At 37.9% G+C, this 20,082-nt stretch overlaps 2 protein-coding genes across 9 annotated transcripts in view; one reads left to right on the forward strand and one right to left on the reverse strand.

Annotated features, from left to right (window-relative positions):
• The window catches only part of LOC125467318 (regulator of G-protein signaling 7-binding protein-like), a 28,137-nt gene extending 25,780 nt beyond the window's left edge, over positions 1-2,357 (forward strand). For both annotated transcript variants that reach the window (XM_048562992.2, XM_048562993.2), the window contains one exon: positions 1,859-2,357. In XM_048562992.2, coding sequence (XP_048418949.1) covers positions 1,859-1,947 — 89 coding nt within the window. In that variant the 3' untranslated portion in view covers positions 1,948-2,357. The remainder of the gene's footprint in view (positions 1-1,858) is intronic.
• Positions 2,358-7,684: 5,327 nt separating this feature from the next.
• secisbp2l (SECIS binding protein 2-like) overlaps positions 7,685-20,082 on the reverse strand; it is a 75,717-nt gene continuing 63,319 nt past the window's right edge. For all 7 annotated transcript variants that reach the window (XM_048562796.1, XM_048562794.1, XM_048562793.1 and 4 more), the window contains 4 exons: positions 15,284-15,504; positions 15,043-15,197; positions 12,765-12,981; positions 7,685-11,652 (listed from right to left, as the gene is read on the reverse strand). In XM_048562796.1, the coding sequence (XP_048418753.1) occupies positions 11,033-11,652; positions 12,765-12,981; positions 15,043-15,197; positions 15,284-15,504 (1,213 nt within the window). In that variant the 3' untranslated portion in view covers positions 7,685-11,032. The remainder of the gene's footprint in view (positions 11,653-12,764; positions 12,982-15,042; positions 15,198-15,283; positions 15,505-20,082) is intronic.

Consider the following 20,082-nt stretch of genomic DNA (forward strand, 5'->3'; position numbering starts at 1 on the left):
CACTTGCCAGTATTCAACCCATATCCCTCAATTCTTCTTATTCATATACTTATTCAGACTCCACCACTTCCTCATTCCATACACTGACCACTTGCTGCGTGATAAAGTTGCCCCTCTTAAATCTTTCCCTGGTCATCTTAAACCTATACCCTCTAGGTTTTGGACTCCTCCACCCCAGGGAAAAGACCTTGTCTATTCTCCCTATTCATGAGAACGTACAACAAATGGCTGCATTCCTGCTCTGTCATTCATTCATGGTTGATAAGTTTCTCGGTCACTCTCTCCTGCTTTCTCCCCATAACCCTTGATAATCAAAAACCTTTCTCTGTCTTAAATATACTTGATGAACTGGCCTCCACAGCCTTCAGTGGCAATGATTTCCATAGATTCACCACTCTCTGGCTGAAGAGGTTTCTCCTTATCTCTGTTTTAATGACCCTTAAGTCCTTGAGTCCTAGTCTGTCGTGCCAATGGAAACATCTTCCCAACGTTCACACTGTTCGGGCCATTCAGTATTCTGTAAGTTTCAATTATATCTCCGCCCCACCCCCCACCCCTCTAAAAACTCTAATGTAATTATTCCCAGATGTTCTTTATATGTTAAGCCTTTCCTTCCTGGAATTATTCTCATGAATGTCCTCTGGACCCACTGCAGGGCTGGTGCATCCATGCCTGCCACCACCAACCCCACCACCCCCCCCCCCCCCCCCCCATGACTTTATAAACTTCTATAAAGGTCACCACTGCCTGTCCCTGTAGCTCAAATTCTCCAACCTTGACATCCTTATAAATATTTTATGAACACTTTCAAGTTTCACATCCTTCCTATAGCAGAGAGACCAGAATTGCATACAATATTTCAAAAGCTGCCTAACCAATGTCCTGTGTTATCACAACATGACCTCCCAACTCCTGTACTCAATGCATTGACCATTAAAGGCAAGCATACCAAATGCCTTCTTCACTGTCTCATCTACCTGTGACTCCACTGTCAAGAAACTATGAACCTGCACTCCAAGGTCTCCTTGTTCAGCAACACTCCCCTTAAAAAGAGATGGCGAATTTTTGATAACGATCTTGATGGATTCTTTTGTGTTTACCTGAGGGCTGCAAGTCTTACACAACCCACATGAATATTCCAAATGGGTGTGATTGATCAAGGAAGGAAAGTAAAAACAACACAACACCCATTTTACCCAATTTAAACATGGATGCATTACTGCCAAATATTACTATCGTCACAAATTCCCCAAAAGAAATAAGCAATTTAGACTCAAAAGTTGTTATTTTTCTTTTACAACAGCAATACTGCAGTTACCGCAGTGAAAATAGAAATGGTAAAAGAAATTAAAATTAATAAACATCAGGGGATTACTGACATTTGAAGCAATGTGGCACTGCTTTAGTTCAGTTTCTGTACAATTACTGTAATATATATCAGGTGATGACCTGATCCTCTGGAATGCTGATGATACAAGACACTTGTTAGGAAATGCACAAGACTGACCCAAAATCAGGTTTGAGTTTTACCATTAAATGACAACCTACTGAAATATCAAGTTGATTGAATAACATTACAGCTATGAAACAATGTGGAAATTCAATATTCCAGAATCTTTGTTATCTGAAAGGAGATTAAGAACTAGTATTTTGAAGGGTGTTCATCCTTGGTTTATATACTGTTTAACCTGTAGGCTGGCAACAAGCTTTAAATAAAATGTTAAAACCGAGTGGATTTGTGCATATCTGGTTCACTAAAAACATTTGCCACTGTTGCTCAATTATTAAAATGCCGAGAAAACCAAAACTTATTCTTTCCTGTATCTTTCTTCCCCCCCCGCACCACCGACCTCAACAGATGAAACTTGTTTGTTGACCCCATCTCCCACACATCCAGAAATTCGGAGGAAGAAGATCAAGTGTGGATTATGTTGTATAAAGAAATAATTTGCTGTGTCCTTCAATTTTTACTAATACAGTAATAGCTTAGGATAATTGGAATCATAGATATTTACATTTGTTAAATATATTTGATTATAAAACATTCACTGGACCAAGTGCAATATAAAAGATATTGCATTAGCCATTTTAATCTGTTGTGTAGAGTAATTACCAGTGTGTAATTGTGTTATATCTGAATAGCGCTCAGGCATTTTAGATTCTTAAAATGCTATGATACTGCTATTCAATGCTGTGCTGTCTTCTATGTGCCTTGCTATTCGACTAAAACCCTCCCATCTATGTTGACATGAAATATAAAAAGCATTCATTTTCTTACAAGTGTTGACTAAACTCCAATTATTGACTTGTTGTACAGACCAATTTGATCAGTGAGGTGTGATTAAATAAAGTTTATTTTGTGCGATAATGCTGGAGGAAATATATTAATCTTAAAACTGATTTTTTGATTAATTATTAATATACATTTAAACATAAAAAGATTGTAAGCCTTAAAGAAGCTCAAAGAACAGTGGAAGTATTTTACTTTACAATTACTGACTGAGCACATGCTGAAACCTCATATCCCTTGAATTTCTTCCAAACTCATTATGGTTCAAAGCTTCCAATTATTTTCAATGGGGACCCTTAGTAGTGTAATCAGTAAGCAGCAAAGCAAAAACAGTTAAAATTATAAATGCTCAGACTATTCTTGCATTTGAAATTTGGACAGTATTAAATTTCAACGGTGAGAAAAATAGCAGACAAAAACTTTCCCATTGTTTACTCATCACATGATTTAAACTATATTAATAGCAGCAAAGGACAACCCTGGATTATATTCCAGGAGACTTCAGTATTAGTGCTCAACACTAAAACACCGAGGTTAAACAAAAATGTAAAAGAATACCTATACTACATAATTTTCAAATTTCACACAACTATTCTCATGTCTAAGTAGCATGTAACATTTGAAACAAAACTTTGGACTAAGAGTCTGTTTTTAATTAAAATAGAGATTAAGCATCCTTATTTTCATAACGTATAGAGACCGACTTTCAACGAGCTGGATTAAAACCCATGACACAAAAACTAGCTCACCCAATGTACAACTTAATCCATTTTTCCTTTTACCACTATTTAGGGCATTTCCACTTAGAAATAAGTCAATTCTAAATTAAGGAACAGTTTTAAGTCATATTGAACCCCACCTTCAACATCCTGGTGAGTCTAACTAATACTTGAAAGGAACCATATGAACACTGTCGCTACAAGATCAAGGGCTTGGTATTTTGCAGTGAGAAACTCACTTCTGATGTCCCAAAGCCTAACTGCTATTTACAAGATACAATCCAGAAAGCATGATCCATAGAATTGTTACAGTACAAAAGCCCATAAAATGTCAGAGCAGAAGTAGGCTATTTAGCTTATCAAATCTGCTCTGCCATTCAACAAGATCACAGCTGATGTGATAATCCTCAACTCCACTCTCCTGCCTTTTCCCCATAACCCTTGATTCCTTATGGACTACAAATCTTTTTCAACCTTGACTATACATATTGACCCAGACTCCACAGCCATCTATGGTAAGGAATTCCACAGATTCACTACCTTCTGGAGAAGAAATTCCTCAACTCTGACATAATTGGGAAACTACTTGTTCTGGGATTTTGCCCTCTAGTCATAGACTCTCCCACAAGGGGAAGACAATCTTTCTGCATCTACTCTGTAAAGTTCCCCAAGAATGGAAAGGCTATTTGACCAAATGAGTCATGGGATAATTGACATACTGTCCTTTCCTTACCCTCTCCTGACATGCCTGCACACTCCTCTTTAGGCATTTAGAATATTTAGAAAATGTAGAAAAAAATTGCAACACAGGGCTCTCTGCCCACATCTGCGCTGGCTAAAAAATGAATTATGCAGTTGAATGCCAATTTCTAGCACTTGGTCTGTTTTCCTCAAAGAGATTGTGTGACTTCAGGTGCATATCCAGACACTGAATTAATGGTTTCTGCCTCTGCAACCCTTTGAGGCAGAGAGTTCCAGATTCCCATTGCCTTCTGGATTAATTTTCTTTTCATATTGCTTCCAATGTTTTGGCCATTCAGTCACTGACATCTCTGCTAACGCTAATGGTCCTTCCCAACCACACTGTCCAGACCCCTCACAACCCTGTACATCTCAATCAAATCTCCTATCAACCACCTCTGTCCCAAAGAAAACCATTTCAGCTCATCCTATCTCTCATATCTGCAATTTTCCTCGTACATTCTTGTAAATCTCCTCGACACCCTCTCTAGCGCAATCAAAATATTTCTGTAGTGAAGTGACAAATCTGCATGCATGTTCGAGTTGTGGTCCAACTAGTTCTATAAGCTCCCTGTTTTTAAACCGTAATGAGGTACTTCTAATTTGCCTGATTGAGTTCAACTTTAGTTTAGAATAAAGTAACCCTTTTGACTGGCACTCCATCCACCACCTCAAGTGCATACACCCTCCACCATAGAGATGCAATTTACTCCATTTATAAATGTGTTTTGTAACTTAAGGTTTCTTCAACAGCACTTCCCAAATCCATAAACCCCGACAGGCATTTAGAAGAGCAGGGTAGCCAGAGCATGGTACCATTATCTTTAAGTTCCCCTTCCAAGTCATTCACCAATCTGACTCAAATCAATTATACCTCTATCATTTTGCTAGTGAAAATCCTGAAACTCTCCCATAAAGAGCACTGAGTGTATCTTAACCACATCCACTGCATCAGTGCAAAATAATTCACTACATCCTTTTCAAGAATAGTTAAGAATTGGGAACAATTCCCATATCCCTTGAAAGGGATTCTTAAAATCTCAAGGCCTATTGGGTGCAGCAGATATTGACAAGCATAGTTGAATTTACAAATATTTTTCTACAATGCTTAACATATATTATGTAAAAAGCACTGATTTAACCAATCCACACAACAACCCAAACTACTGTGCAACTTCTCAAAAGGCAAGGAGAACAACCAAACCATAAAAACAGAAAATGTGGTTCCTTCTTACTTCTTGATTATAGAAAGTTAATTAAACTTGATTAAGGAATAGTGGGATAGACTCAACAGGTAAAAAGGCCTATTTCTGCTTCTACATTTTATGGTCTTCAAGGCTCATGACAACTTGTGCAAATAAAGCAAGACTTTGGGAATACAATTTATGGTTTTGAAGTAATCAGACATCACAGGCAAATCTCTTTCCCAGATGGTAAATCACTTTAAATGTGAAAGGTGTACCTACCCATGGAATACAGATATCTTTCACTTAACAGATAACACACTATTTAGAAGGATTTCTCATGAGATGCATAACTTACAATGAGCTACTTCTGAAACTCTGAATGCGTAACTGGTGAAAGCAATATACATATATCATATTTTAATAGCGCACCATCTGATCTTTATAATCTTCTCATTCTAAATCCTGTTATAGAATCACAATGATTTAAATGCAGGAGACTATTCAGCCCATCATGTCCATGACAGCTTTCTGCAAGAGCAACTATCTACTACCAATCATGTACTTTCTCCTCAGAGCCCTGGGTAAGGCTTTTCTTTGTCCACAGATAATTCACAAATTCTCTTTCAAAGATCTTGATTAAATCTGCGTTCACCACATTCTCAGGCAGAATCTTCTAAACTTAACTATGTGCTGCATAAAGAAATTCCTCAGGTTACTGACGATTTGTTTGCTAATTACCTGAAACAATGTCCTCTGGCTCCCTTTGCCAGTGGAAAGTTTTTCCTGTTTACTGTCTCCACCCCTCATGGTTTTAGAAGTCTTATAATTTCTTAAGGAGATAACAGATATCAAAAGTTGAATAGAATTGGCTACAGATTTTATTTGAATAAACGAGAAATAGATATGCTAGAACTTGACAATTCACTGCTTTTACAGCATAGATAGATAGATAGAACATTACAGCACAGTACAGGCCCTTCGGCCCTTGATGTTGTGCCGACCTGTCATACCGATCTCAAGCCCATCTAACCTACACTATTCCATGTACCTCCATATGCTTATCCAATGCCGACTTAAATGTACCTAAAGTTGGCGAATCTACTACTGTTGCAGGCAAAGTGTTCCATTCCCTTACTACTCTGAGTAAAGAAACTACCTCTGACATCTGTCCTATATCTTTCACCCCTCAATTTAAAGCTATGCCCCCTTGTGCTTGCCGTCACCATCCTAGGAAAAAGGCTCTCCCTATTGACCCTATCTAACCCTCTGATTATTTTAACCCTCTGAGTATGTATTTAGAAAATTTAAAAAAGGGGGTTAGTTATTAAAGTGAAGCAAATGTAGAGTTCCTGAACGAGTAACAATAAGTTATTGATTTTGATATTTTGGTTACAACACCCACTGGATTTTGGACTAAGGCATAGAGAAGAAATGGCAAATTTAGTTAGCTAATTTCTGCTTAGCAGTTATACTAATGGTTGCTTCAATGCAATTTTGAAAAATATTAATGAAAAATTTACACCACATAGGTGATAGCTGCTAGATTCTTTGGTGGCAGTTTGCAGAATTATGTTTGCAACTAATTCAAATTGCTGAAGTAAATACAAACAGCAGCATTTTTCATGTTTACCAGACAAAGAAACAAGTATCCAGACCATCAGCATTGCATGGTCCAGTAAACTTCCTGAAGCATAATCCAATTTAGCTATAGAAAACAGGTCCTGACCCTTCAGACCATTGTATTAATTCAGTACCTAAACCCAATGGTTCAGGAATGTTAATAAGTCGAATACTACCAGCCACAACACTCAGATAAATATTTCAAAGGTCCACAGGGGATTCCTATTCTAGATAGAAAATAAAGAGTAATTTGGCTGCAGCATCGAGTTTAAAGTAAAACCTTGTGTCAACTTCATGCAGGGATTAATTTGGGATTAACTGTGATGGCCTGTTGTCATAAAATCTGAGACCCATCATTAAGGCTCACTATTGATTAGCTATTTAGTGAGCAACATGAAGCATACTTTTCCAGGAACCATACCTTGCATGGATTTGGAGAACAAAGTAGCCACTTGCTAGGAAAGGTCATTTATTTTGGAGCCTGTCATTATGCAAACTAAGTACAAACCACTGCACCAGGGATATTGTCACAGCTTGAAACTTTTAGCCACAGAATGTTATTAAGAGAAGCTTCTGCTAAGTTTTTACATGTCTTGAAGATCATACAGCAAGGAGACAAACAAAACAATAAAAGGACTGAACATTTAAACTTATATACATGATAAAACTGGCTCTTTAAATTCTTGATTTTTGTTCTGAAAATGGTTTGGATGTCACTTCACATGTTCTAATTATGCTTGGTTATGTTGAGATTCTGGATCTTAACATCCTCAATTTTATTAGCAGTTCTAACAATGAGTGGCAGATAGTACTTGAGTTTTCATTTGCTGAAAGGCACCAGATGTTACACATAAAAGGATGGCAACATATAAAAATATACTAGATACTACTACAGAACTATATTACTCACCCATGATTCTTCAGAATGACTGTACAATTCTGCAGTATAACTACAAATTTGTTTAACTCTTACAACTATAAAAAGTAATTTGGAGAGCCAAGTAAAAGCTGTGAAAGCAAAGCAATCCAGAATTAATCTCAGACATTTAAATGCTTCTTTCAATGCTGAGAATCAAGTGAATGATGAATAAATTACACAATGCAAGAAAAACTTCAATAATCTGGATAATTTATTAGTTACAGAAGGGAAAATTTAATATTTACATAGTGCAAAGTATACCTTTTTAATTACTGAATTATATACAATGCAATGCAGTATGCTAGTCCTTTAAAGCACAACAGATCACTTCATAACTAATTTTCAAATCTTTACTTTGCACCTGTTTTACTGTTTTGATTTGTATTCTAAAAATAACTTGTGACAATAAAATACAAAGATATTAACTATTTCTTATTTAAAGAAAATATGAGCGGCACATTACTGCATGTTAACAATCTCAGTTTCCTCTGCCTCTGACAGAAACATTGGCATGGCTTATTTTACAGGGCTGGTTTGGGCAAATCTGGTTCATATTTCTAATCAATACAATTCATGGACAGATCACTCTCAAATTGTAATGGTTTTAGCACTGGACATTTGAAATGTAACAAATCCTGTCCACACTGGGATGCAACTGGGGAATGTTTCCAAACAGAAATGTTTATCTCTCACAATCTTGTTATTTAAAAAACACAGGCAATGGAAAGGAGTGGTTCCTATTAACTGGGATACATGGAAGATCCACAGGACTACACAGTCTTACTGTAAAAGCTACAGATAACCCATGTTTGAATTTCAAATTGCATGGTATTTTTAGTTAGATTTATAACTATCAACTTTATGGATTGTACTTTCTTCCATTTGAACAGTTATGATATAGTGTAGAATTTAAACTTGCTCGAGACATTTGCTTACATTAGACTGGAGCCAAATTGTTGGTCGAGGTAACCAAATTATTTTGAAAGCTGCATTGCTTCATATATTAGTTATTTATGAAGAATTAAATACTGGAGATTGTTCAAAAGTCTCCACCATAGTGTATAACAAGTTTTTCCATTTTAGGTATAAATTTACAAATGCAGTTAACTATTTCAAGTGATAAAGGAAGTTGCTTTACAAAGGTTAGAAACGTTTCCTAAAAGTTTTAAAAGCACCAGATGTTGCAACAGATCAAGGTCTACACCACCTACTGGTGCTACCAGGAACTACAAACTCCCAAGCACACCTAAATGCATTATTGTGGAATCAGGAAACACCATTTGCAAAACATTGCCATACACCAGTAGATTTCTCCCATCATTTCTATAACGCAACAAATGTTTCGTAGTGAAAATGTTTTCTTCTCTAGATAAGTGAGTGGTCGAAAGATCCACCAATCAGGATTTCCATGCCATCTTGAAAGTGATACAAATGTAATCTGATTTGGTTACATCAAAAGCCATCTGAATATTTAGCTTAGGTAAACGTGCAACTAAGTGTTGCCCATTTTTAACATAACACTGTAGGAATCATTTTACGTTAGTTGAGAAACCTCAGAAATTCTACACACTTCATTTAAGCCCTGCAACTCAAAAGTAAGCATAATTTATTTACATTCGATTGCAACTAACAAACATTTTTACTTAGTAAATATTCAAAACTGAACTGAAGATCTGATTATTAACTTTTCAAGACAAAAATATGCTGCCCCTTTCTTTACCATGTATTTTACAATACAATGCACCCTGTGGATTTACAAAAACGGCTGCCATCAATTCAACGTAAAATGAATTTGCATGATGATCATGATGCAAGTAAAGTCACAGGTATGATTTTCCCAGTCAAACGCATATGCATTTGAACTCTTAAATAACTTAAATGAATCTAGGCTACTCATCTTTCTCCTTTCAATGGAGGTCCAACTTTCAAATGCTATTAAAAATATATTACCTCAGTAACTAAGTTCACAAAGATGTTCAATTGAGTATATTACTCAGTTAATGCTGTCAGCACTAAAGTGACAACATCACAGGTACAATTGTAACTATACAAGAAGTCCAAAATTGAAATTCTGTAGAAAAACACAACCTGCATTCTCAGAAATTGCAAGCCTGATAAAGGTACAAAGGAACCATTAGTTGATCAACTATATAATTACAATTGTCATTGTTCACATTTCTGCAAACATATGCAGCACAATGCTGTTAAGGAAAATATTACAAAGGATTTTGTTTGTTCATCTCAGTTAAAATTAATAGTACTTTCTAGTATTGTCCTGTACATAAATAGGGACATACTTACATACTTAATAAATATAAATGTTTCACATTGTTTCAGGTTAAATTCCAAAATATTTCTTTGGGCAAATGGGTAGAAGGAAGAAATAGAAATTTAGAATTTGCGAATTAAGTCCTCTAACATCTGTTCACTCATGTAATCAACTTTCTAAATACAAGTCAGGCCTATACTTAACTAATCCTGCTATAAGGAAATTCCAGGTAATGTCCATCACATCCCAATAATGCTATTTTTATAGCCAGTATGGGTCAATTATTTCATTATAAACAAGTCTGATTACGTGCACCTTTATTAGCTTCAAGTCATTGCACATAACTGGATACCATCGGACTTTGAAGATGAAAAGTAGTAGTTTGTACAAGGAGAAGATCTCTTAAAAACACCATCATTGCTATTTAAATTTCATACAGACAGAATTTTTTCAGTGAGTTAAACCAAATTCTGCTATAAAACTACTACCACTTCAGAAGCCAAAATTCTTGTAAACAAAACTACTGGCTTATCTCCACTTTTTTTTATTACATTTTCTGCAGAGAGATTCTGAAAGGATCTTCATAAACCATCCAGAAATTAATTCATTTATTTTGTGATTCAAATTACATCAAACAACTTAGGTTAACAGGACAGGTTTTGAGATGAGGCAAACTTGCTAACACATAATTTTATCATTTCTGTACAATTACTAATTCAGATCACATCAGCGAAAGATTGAAATGACAAGGTTATAAACAGCAAGTTCTTAAATTAACTGTTCCTATATGTGTTGAAGTGTTCCTGAGGTTGTTGATATATTGTTTCGTTTACAGTAACCCTTAGGTAGACTCGAATGATTGCTCACAAAAAGGTTTTGTATCATTAGCTCTGAAATTTGATTGCAGCAGCTACTGAGGTTTCATGAATTACATTTTGAAGGAAAGCTTCAACGTAACTTGGATCAGAAGGCCAAAACATGTTGACTTGCGAGAGAGTAAACCAAACATAAAGAGGATATTAAAGACAAAGAAAAAAATCTACATAATTTGCAGCTTGTACCTATGAATTTCAGATATGCACACCGATATTTTATACGGCTGACTTGGAAAAATTCTATACTAAACCAGATATTAACCTGCTCCAAGTAAAATGGGCACAAAGTGTTTTTAACAGTTGCTTATGTTTCAATGCAAAAATTGACAAAACGATTTTTGTAATCCCACGAGTCTACCTAAAAAATAAATTGTGCTCTGAGCAAGAGCTGCTGGTCCAGGATCTAAAGTTATTAGCAGGTTTGACTCTCTGATTCTGCAGGCTGACAGCCATCAATATCTGTAGTTACATCTATCTGCTCCACTGCATCTAGTTCTTCTATGTCACTTTGCCCATTGTGATCTTCCTCTGTACTATCAATGTTTTTGCTGAGCTGCAATGTTTCCAGTGCTTTTTGTGCTTCTGATACCCAATCATCAATTCTGCTGCTAAATGTTACCACTATGGTAACAGGTTCAGCAGCATTGTCATCTTCTTCCTCCTCTTCATCATCTTCCTCCTCCTCAAGCATGTCTGGTACAAGAGTGCTGGTGGTGCTGATCATGGAAGAATTAAGAATATCCCTGCAGCTACCATCAAGTGATCCTGTCTCAGTGCTCTGCTGAGAGGCCCATTCTAATATATCGTCAGTTTTCCCTTCTTCCTTGTCTGAACCAGAGGATTTTGTAGCACGAGTTGCCTGACCCACAGAAGAACTAGTGGCTATTCCCAAGATTGGTTTGTTGGCTTTGCCTATAGCTGCTGGTAAATTTGAAGATTTATCCAGATCAGTGGTCACACTTGACATGGGCTTCTCATTCTCAGAGCATTCAGGTGCATCAGTGGCCTCTACCATGTTTCGCCAGTTGGTTTCTAAATAAAAAAGGCATTTTGAAATTATGAATTGACAATTCTGAAGTACATTAAGAGTGCAAGAAATTATCAAATTCTTGAGAATGGTAGGTCAATTCAATTTTCAAATACTGTGCACCTTAAGATGGTATGTAACATTAATTAATAAAGATGATAGTAGAGTACACAGAACTCAAATTCCTTACAAATATTATAAACCACACAATACAACAGGCCCAAGTTTTAGCTTTAGTGAAGCCATGAGGCTATTTTTTGAGACTATTTCATGATATTATAAAGGATAGAAATAAACCTTGCATATACATTATTTTCAGAATTTATCCGTTACTTCATGTAAAAGAAATGGAGCTGGAAAAAAACGCATGGAAGTGTTTGTAAATGAACTTACAAATTTTAAAACATTCAAACATTTGACCACATACATTGTACTTAGGAAAACAACTTGCAATACAGGCATTAAACAAAAGACAAATGCTGGAAATATCCAGCAAGTCAACCAGTATCTGTGGAGAGAAACTGTTAACGGCTCTTTACTGTTCAATTACCCTTCAGGCTTGTTTTTAATTCAAATTCGCAGCATCTACAGTGTTAGCTTTTGTTACTGCAATATGTCTCTGTTCCAAAAACACTCAAACATAATAAAGTTGTTTCAGAGATGGTAGTAACTGCAGATGCTGGAGAATCTGAGATAACAAGGTGCAGAGCTAGATGAACACAGCAAGCCAAGCAGCAGAGGAGTGGGAAAGTGGACGTTTCATGCCTAGACCCTTCTTCAGAAATATTTTTCACTTCCTGCTCCTCTGATGCTGCTTGGCCTGCTAATATCTCAAAACATAATAAATTTCTTTTTTGAATATAAAGAAAAACTCAATACACAACTTTTAAAAAATTACGCCAAATAACAAACTAAATAACAAAGACACTTGGCACTTTTCAGCTTTGTTAATACAGGGCCTTGTTAAAATTTGGGATCAACAGTTGATCCAGCGTGTCTGCAGATGACATAAATCCATAACTGTTTAGAGGTTCCGTGCAGTATATAAGAGATTACACAAACTTGCTTAAGCAAATGGTACATGTTAGTGAAAGTGATCTAAAAATTGATTGCTTACCATATTCCTTTTCATTCACTTCGGAAATGGGTTCAGATATAACGCTGCAGAATGAAATTGCACTTGCTGCAGATGGATTGCGAGAATGGCCCATATGTGGTACCTTTCTGGTATGCTTCAACGCCTCTTCAGCTTGTTCTTGTTCTAAAGCTGTAACCATGTCACGGTATGCCTTACGGGCCTCCTCAGTTAATGCCACCAGTTTATTAAACAAACTCTAAAAATGGAAATTCAACAACTGTTCTATTGAAATTACACCACTTATCATAAAGACCCCTTCACATACTGCATTAGCCAAGGTAACAGAGAAATAAAATCACAAAAGGACAGTGCCAACCAAAAGTGTTTACTTTTTATGACTTGTAAAGCTAATTTCTATGGGTTGAGAAGGAAAAGACAGCAGATGAAGAATTTAGTAAGAGAATTATGGAACATGGAACCAGGGACTGAACACAAACACATCTCACCCCATTCTCGAATGAATCAGATGATTGGGAGGAACGAACTTGGGAGTCATACAGCAAAACAGCATGGAAATAGACCTTTTAGTCCAACATGTCTGCACGAACCAGACATCCCAATTTGACTTCGTCTCACTTGCCAGCACTTGGTCCATATCCCTCTAGACATTTCCTATTCATATACCTATTTAAATGCCATTTATATGTTGTAATTGTACCTGCCTCCATCACTGGCAGTTCATCCATACACACGCCACCCTCTACATGAAAATGTTGCCCCTAAGGTCCCTTTTAAATCTTTCTCCTCTCACCTTAAACCTATGCCCTCTAGTTTTGTAATTTCCCACCCTAGGGAAAAGACCCTGACTATTCACTTTATCCACATCCCTCATGATTTTGTAAATTTCTAAAATCACCCCTCAGCCTCTCTTGCTCCAGGGGGAAAAAAAAATCCACCAGCTATTCAGCCTTTCACTACAACTCAAATGCTCCAGTCTCAGCAACATCCTTGTCAAACTTTTCCGCATCCTCTCAAGTTTAATAACATCCTTCCTATAGGAGGGCAACCAGAACTGCATGCATTATTCCAAAAGTAGCCTAACCAATGTCCTGTACAGCCACAACATGACATCCTGACTCTTATACTCAATGTTACAATCAATGAAGGCAAGGCCCAAGGACGGATAGTATATGCCCCCAATGGATGTGCTTTCAGTAGCAGGACATGTAAAACAGGGTGAGTGCCCACCACACTAGATTTCCAAGCCACCACTGAGCTCATGGCCATAATACAGAGGGTGCATGGCTACTGCAATTAGAGCCAACCACCATACATAAAATAACTAATTATCTGCTCAATTCAATGTGTTAAAATCCCAACTGACTGACATTATTCTGGTCCTTGCCATAATATGCTTTGCCTAAGGTGCTCGTGGGCAGCCCATTAGATAAAGTGTCAAACTGCATGAAGGAAGTAAGGTATTACGTTCATGCAGTGGGGAACTGACTTTTGTATATCAGTGGCATGCCCAATGAAGATAGTACCTGCCAGCTCCTTCATCCCCGTACTGACTTGAAAACATCCCCTTCAGATGGCCAAATGCTCTTCGTCCATGCTCTTGAAATATCTAAGTCTGGAATCCATTGGAGGCTGCATTCTGGCTCTGTGTACAATCCCAGCAGTGTCCACTACCCACTTCCAGTGCTACTAGGACTGCCTGACAACTTGATTGGCCAGGATCTCTGGACAGTAGCATTTTCTTTCTAAGGGGCAGAAGTCCTACTACACACTAATTTAGCCTGTACACAGCACATAATACCTGGGACAGTATTCCCTACTGACAAATGCCTGGCACAACTCAACATAACCTTCACTTACACAAAGGATATTAGGGGTATTAAGATAGCAAAAACTTGAAAACCCCAGTCAATATCTGTTCAACCTAATTTTCTAATAAAAACTTTTTATTAGATTTTGACAAATTTTGACTATCGGGTCGCTCAGTCTAAACCCAGACGTTACAGGTGAAGAGATGAATTTTAACACAGCTTGCTGGACAAGTCGTTAGACATGAATACTATAGAAAATATATTTTTAATTAATGACTAACATGCTTATCTTGTATTTAGTTTCTATAGCATTTTACTTCTTCTTCCTATGTTACCTTTGACTGATTAGCAAAAGATCCATGCATAGCAATTGACTGCAAGCAGCTATGAAGTGACAAGCGAAGTCAAATCATCAGAAATGAATTTCAATGCAATGCTTCTGTGCTAATGGCAAAATAAGTGGCACAACTGAAAATCCAAAAACATACCTCAGCACCACTGTAGTTGAAGATCCCCACAACACTTACAGGAACAAGTTTATTCACACATCGACCAAGAGCTTTACGCCCAAGAGCAAAAACAAAAGGAATTTCTTGCTCCCGAGCCATGGCAATCACGTTGTACAAAGCTTCATCCAGTCCACCTGAAGGAAGAGCAAAACAATAAGGATGAATGAGATAATGTATCTTTCAGCACTTCATGCTTGCAAGAAGGTATTGGTTACTGTACCTTTTGACTGAATTTTCTCACAGTTTGGAGAGATGATCACACATTTAATTTTTTTTAGTTTCATATGCTTGGTCACTTCACGTAAACCCATTACAAGCCTTCTCTTCATTTTGGCTTTGATAGGATCTTTCTGGTAAATTCGTTCTTGAAAACGGACAAGTTCTTGCAACAACAAAGTCACACATTCATCGATGTCTTTACTAAGTACTTGGTTGCAGTATCTAGCATGGGGAAAGAATTAAAACAAAAATGAATTTAAAAAACAGTTGGGAAATAAAAAGTGTCAGGGACACGGTGCTAAAACATTTATATTAAAGGAAGATGAGGGTGGTTTTAAATCACCTACAATTATAACTTTAGCACTGCTGAATGAAATGAGATATTTCAATTTGTTGGCATACATAAACAACTGAACATCTAGGAATCTGTATCAATACACATTCTTTGAAATTGGTTATTAACTTAGCTATGCTGCCAAATTATGCTCTCCAACATAAATCAATTGAAAAACTATTTCTGATTAAATAAAGTTTTAAAATATTTATTCCATTCTACCATATTTGCCCTGGAAATTTTCCAACAGAACAGAAAAATCTATTTAATCACTTCTATTAAGCAAACATTGCAAAAGTATGTGAAAAGGGAAATTTTTCCAGTCTAAATATTCTCAAATCATCATTTCCATTTATTAAATACTCATTAACAAAACAATGCTGAACATTAATTATCAATCCAGTCAATTCATATGGGGGAAGCAATGGCCTAGTGGTATTATTGCTTGACTGTTAATCCAGAGACCCAGATAATGTTCTGGGAACCCAGGTTCAAATCTTGCCATGGCGGATGGTAGAATCTGAATTCAATTAAAAAAATCTGAAATTAAGAATCTAATGATGATCATTAACCTATTGCCAAATGGCAGGAAAAACCCATCTGGTTTACTAATGTCCTTTAGGGAAGGAAACTGCCATCCTTACCTAGTCTGGCCTACATGTGACTCCAGACCCACAGCAATGTGGTTGACTCTGGGCAATTAGGGATGGGCAATGAACGCTGCCTAGCCAGCGACACACTCATCCCATGAATGAATGAAGGGTAAAGAATTCATGCACCCAGTGAAAAATCATGTTGCTACCCTTGCAGTCATATATCAGCTCTGTTCAACATAGGAATGCCGCTAAACTTCTCAAATTTAGTTGCTTTCTAATTCAGAACTTTGAAGCTGATCCGACTGAAAATCTAAACATTTGCCAGCATGCTACTTTACATTCTACTGCATTTAAGTGCAGAGCTAGATTTCGCCTCATGGCGATCTCACGACTGATGCTGAACTGCTTATTTCTAAGAAATTGGAAGCATTACATCTCACCTTTTGCATGAGTAGGCTCTTATTAATTACTAAACATGACTGATGTGCTACACTTCTTTCAGTGAGACAATTGAATGAAAACAAATGGCTTTAAAACGTACCCATTTACTCTCAGATCTCACTATTTGATGAAAAAAAATCACTGATTTGATTACCCATTATTTTGGAAGCTACCTCATTTACTCAAAACAATACTAACTGACACACTGGTATGCACTGAAATCAAAAATACCCCATTAGAAGCTTCTATTCCTTATCAAAAATAGGGGTAACTTGTCAAACTATAGATTGACAAAATTAGTAATAAACAGAGCATGTTAAATCAAAATACTTCCTTTCCTACTCTAATACTGTGGAAGTTAAAACAGAGAATCTTCACTCATTCAGAAATATAACAAAGGCTCTTTACTCAGCCCTCACTCATTATTTAAGCAGCAACACTTAACTGAAAAAGCTTTTCATTTAGTTTACAATCAGCAGAAGGTATTTATTTAGAATCAGACATTTTTGTTAATATGCATACGATCTTAGCATTAAAATTTTGCACAAATAAAACATTCTTAAAGTGCCAATCTTATACATGTGCATATCAAAACTTGGCACTCAATATAAGGTGGTGGATGGAGGAGTATAAAAATTCTTTAACCTCTTGCGCAGATGTAAAACAATTCAGTTGTACATATAGCTCAAGCTTGCCAGCACATGACTCCAAGACAATTTCTAATTGATTGTAACATCTTTCTAAAAACTCTTCCCAAGGCCAATTTGGTCAGCTAATCTGTATTGATAATTTAGATGATCGTATAAATTTTCAGCTTATATCAGTTTCTCAACTTTGTATGATTATATTTTAGAGTTTTAAACAAATGTTCAATTTTCACTCTGATAACATATGCTAATGAATAGCTCCATCACTCTTCAATATCAAGCAGAATCACCAAAACATACAAAACAGATAGACATTTCTTTATAGCAATCATCTCAACTTACACAGTACTACAAATTGCAAGCAATTCTCATCCTGGAGCTTCTATTCATAATGAGACAGAATTCAAATCCGTTTACATTGTTAAATTGAGATAGCTGGAAGCAGTACGAATCACATTTCCAATGCAAAGGCAAAAACAATTGGTAAATATCAGCAATACAGATATTCTAGCAATGTAGGCATATAGGAAATAGGCATAGGAGTAGACAATCTGGTCCCTTGAAACTGGTCTGGCATTCAACTGGATCAAGACCATTTACCTCCTCCGATCCCATATCCCTTGACATTTTTCATATCTAGGGATCTGTCAATTTCTGTCCTGAGCATGTTCAATGATGGAGCTTCCTCTTTGACAGAGAATTCTAGAGAGTTATGCGCCTTCAGCAAAGAAATTCCTCCTCACCAGTACTAAAATGACTAATCTCTCAATTTGAAATGTGTCACCTGGTCCAGACAACAAAACCCTCATCTGCTACCCCACCCAAAACAAGGGAACCATCCTGTATCTACTCTTTCAGACCACATAAGAAAGTTATGAATTTCAATGAGATTTTCTATCATTCTTCCACGTGAGAGGATATACGCCCCATCTCGCTAATCTTTCCTGGTAGAAAAACTCACTATCCCAAAGATCAGTCCAATAACCTACTGCTGCATTTAATTACTCCTATAATCAAATTAAAGATCAACGTATAATTTGTATTTAAAGGATTCTTGGGTCAGAAAGTCTGGTTTGAGGACCCACCTGCCCCAGAGGTGTATCAAAACATGTCCAGAGAGAGTGATTTCAAATGGCTATAATTTGCTTTTTAATTGCTTGCTGAACCTGCATGTTCCTTTTTCAGTGACTGGCTAACAAGGCAGCCAGGTCACTTTGCACAACACCACTTCCTAATCCTCACCATTCAAGAAATCCTGTGTATTTGTTTTGCCTACTGAAGTAGATCACTTTGCTTTTTCCATATTATCTTCCATAGATCCGATGTTTAGAGCAGAGGAGGGAATTCAACCTGTGTGCCCACACCAGTCAAAGATCTGAGATAACAAGGTGTAGAGCTGGACGAACACAGCAGGCCAAGCAGCATCAGAGGAGCAGGAAAGCTGACGTTTTGGCCCTAGACCCTTCTTCAGAAATGGGGGGAGAGGGAGGGAGTTCTGAAATAAATAGGGAGAGGGGGGAGGCAGATAGAAGATGGATAGAGGAGAAGATAGGAGGAGGGGAGACAGACAGGTCAAAGAGGCAGGGATGGAGCCAGTAAAGGTGAATGTAGGTGGGTAAGTAGGGAGGAATTAGGTCAGTCCAGGGAAGATGGACAGGTCAAGGGGGCAGGATGAGGTTAGTAGGGAGGAGATGGGGGTGGGGCTTTAGGTGGGAGGAGGGGAGAGGTGGGAGAAAGGACAGGTTAGGGAGATGGGGACGAGCTGGGCTGGTTTTGGGATTCGGTGGGGGAAGGGGAGATTTTGAAGCTGGTGAAGTCCACATTGATACCATTGGGCTGCAGGGTTCCCAAGCGGAATGAGTTGCTGTTCCTGCAACCTTCGGGTGGCATCATTGTGGCACTGCAGGAGGCCCAGGGCAGACGTGTCATCTGAGGAATGGGAGGAGGAGTTGAAGTGGTTCGCGACTGGGAGGTGCAGTTGTTTAGTGCGAACCGAACTAGGTGTTCTGCAAAGCGGTCCCCAAGCCTCCGCTTGGTTTCCCCGATATAGAGGAGGCCACAACAGGAACAGCGGATGCAGTACACCATACTAGCAGACGTGCAGGTGAACATCTGCTTGATGTGGAAAGTGTTCTTGGGGCCTGGGATGGGGTTGAGGGAGGTGGTGTGGGTGCAGGTGTAGCACTTCCTGTGGTTGCAGGGAAAAAAGTGCTGGGTGGTGGGCTGGAGTGGAGTGTGAAGCAGACAAGGGAGTCATGGAGACAATGGTCCCTCTGGAAGGCAGATAAGAGTGGGGAGGGAAAAATGCCTTTGATGGTGGGCTTGGGTTGCAGATGGTGGAAGTGCCGGAAGATGATGCGTTGGATCCGAGGATTGGTGGGGTGGTACGTGAGGATGAGGGGGATTCTGTTTTGGTTGTTATTGAGGGGAAGGGGTGTGAAGGATGGGAACAGGGTATGGCATTTTTGCAGGAAGTTGGGTGGGAGGTGGTGTATTCTAGGTAGCTGTGGAAGTTGGTGGGCTTGAAATGGATATCGGTTTCTAGGTGGTTGCTGGAGATGGAGACAGAGGTGTCCAGGAAGGAGAGCGAGAGGTATTAGAGATGACACTTTCTTGCAAACATGCCATCTCCTATTCCCAATTCCTTTGCCTCCGCCACATCTGCTCCCAGAATGTGGCATTCCACTCCCGTACATTTCAGATGTCCTAGTTTTTCAAGGACCTCAACTTCTCCCAGTCAGTGGTCGAGAACACTCTTGACCGTGTCTCCTGCATTTCCTGC

This window comes from Stegostoma tigrinum, chromosome 33, assembly GCF_030684315.1.
Source record: "Stegostoma tigrinum isolate sSteTig4 chromosome 33, sSteTig4.hap1, whole genome shotgun sequence".
Taxonomy (NCBI): domain Eukaryota; kingdom Metazoa; phylum Chordata; class Chondrichthyes; order Orectolobiformes; family Stegostomatidae; genus Stegostoma; species Stegostoma tigrinum.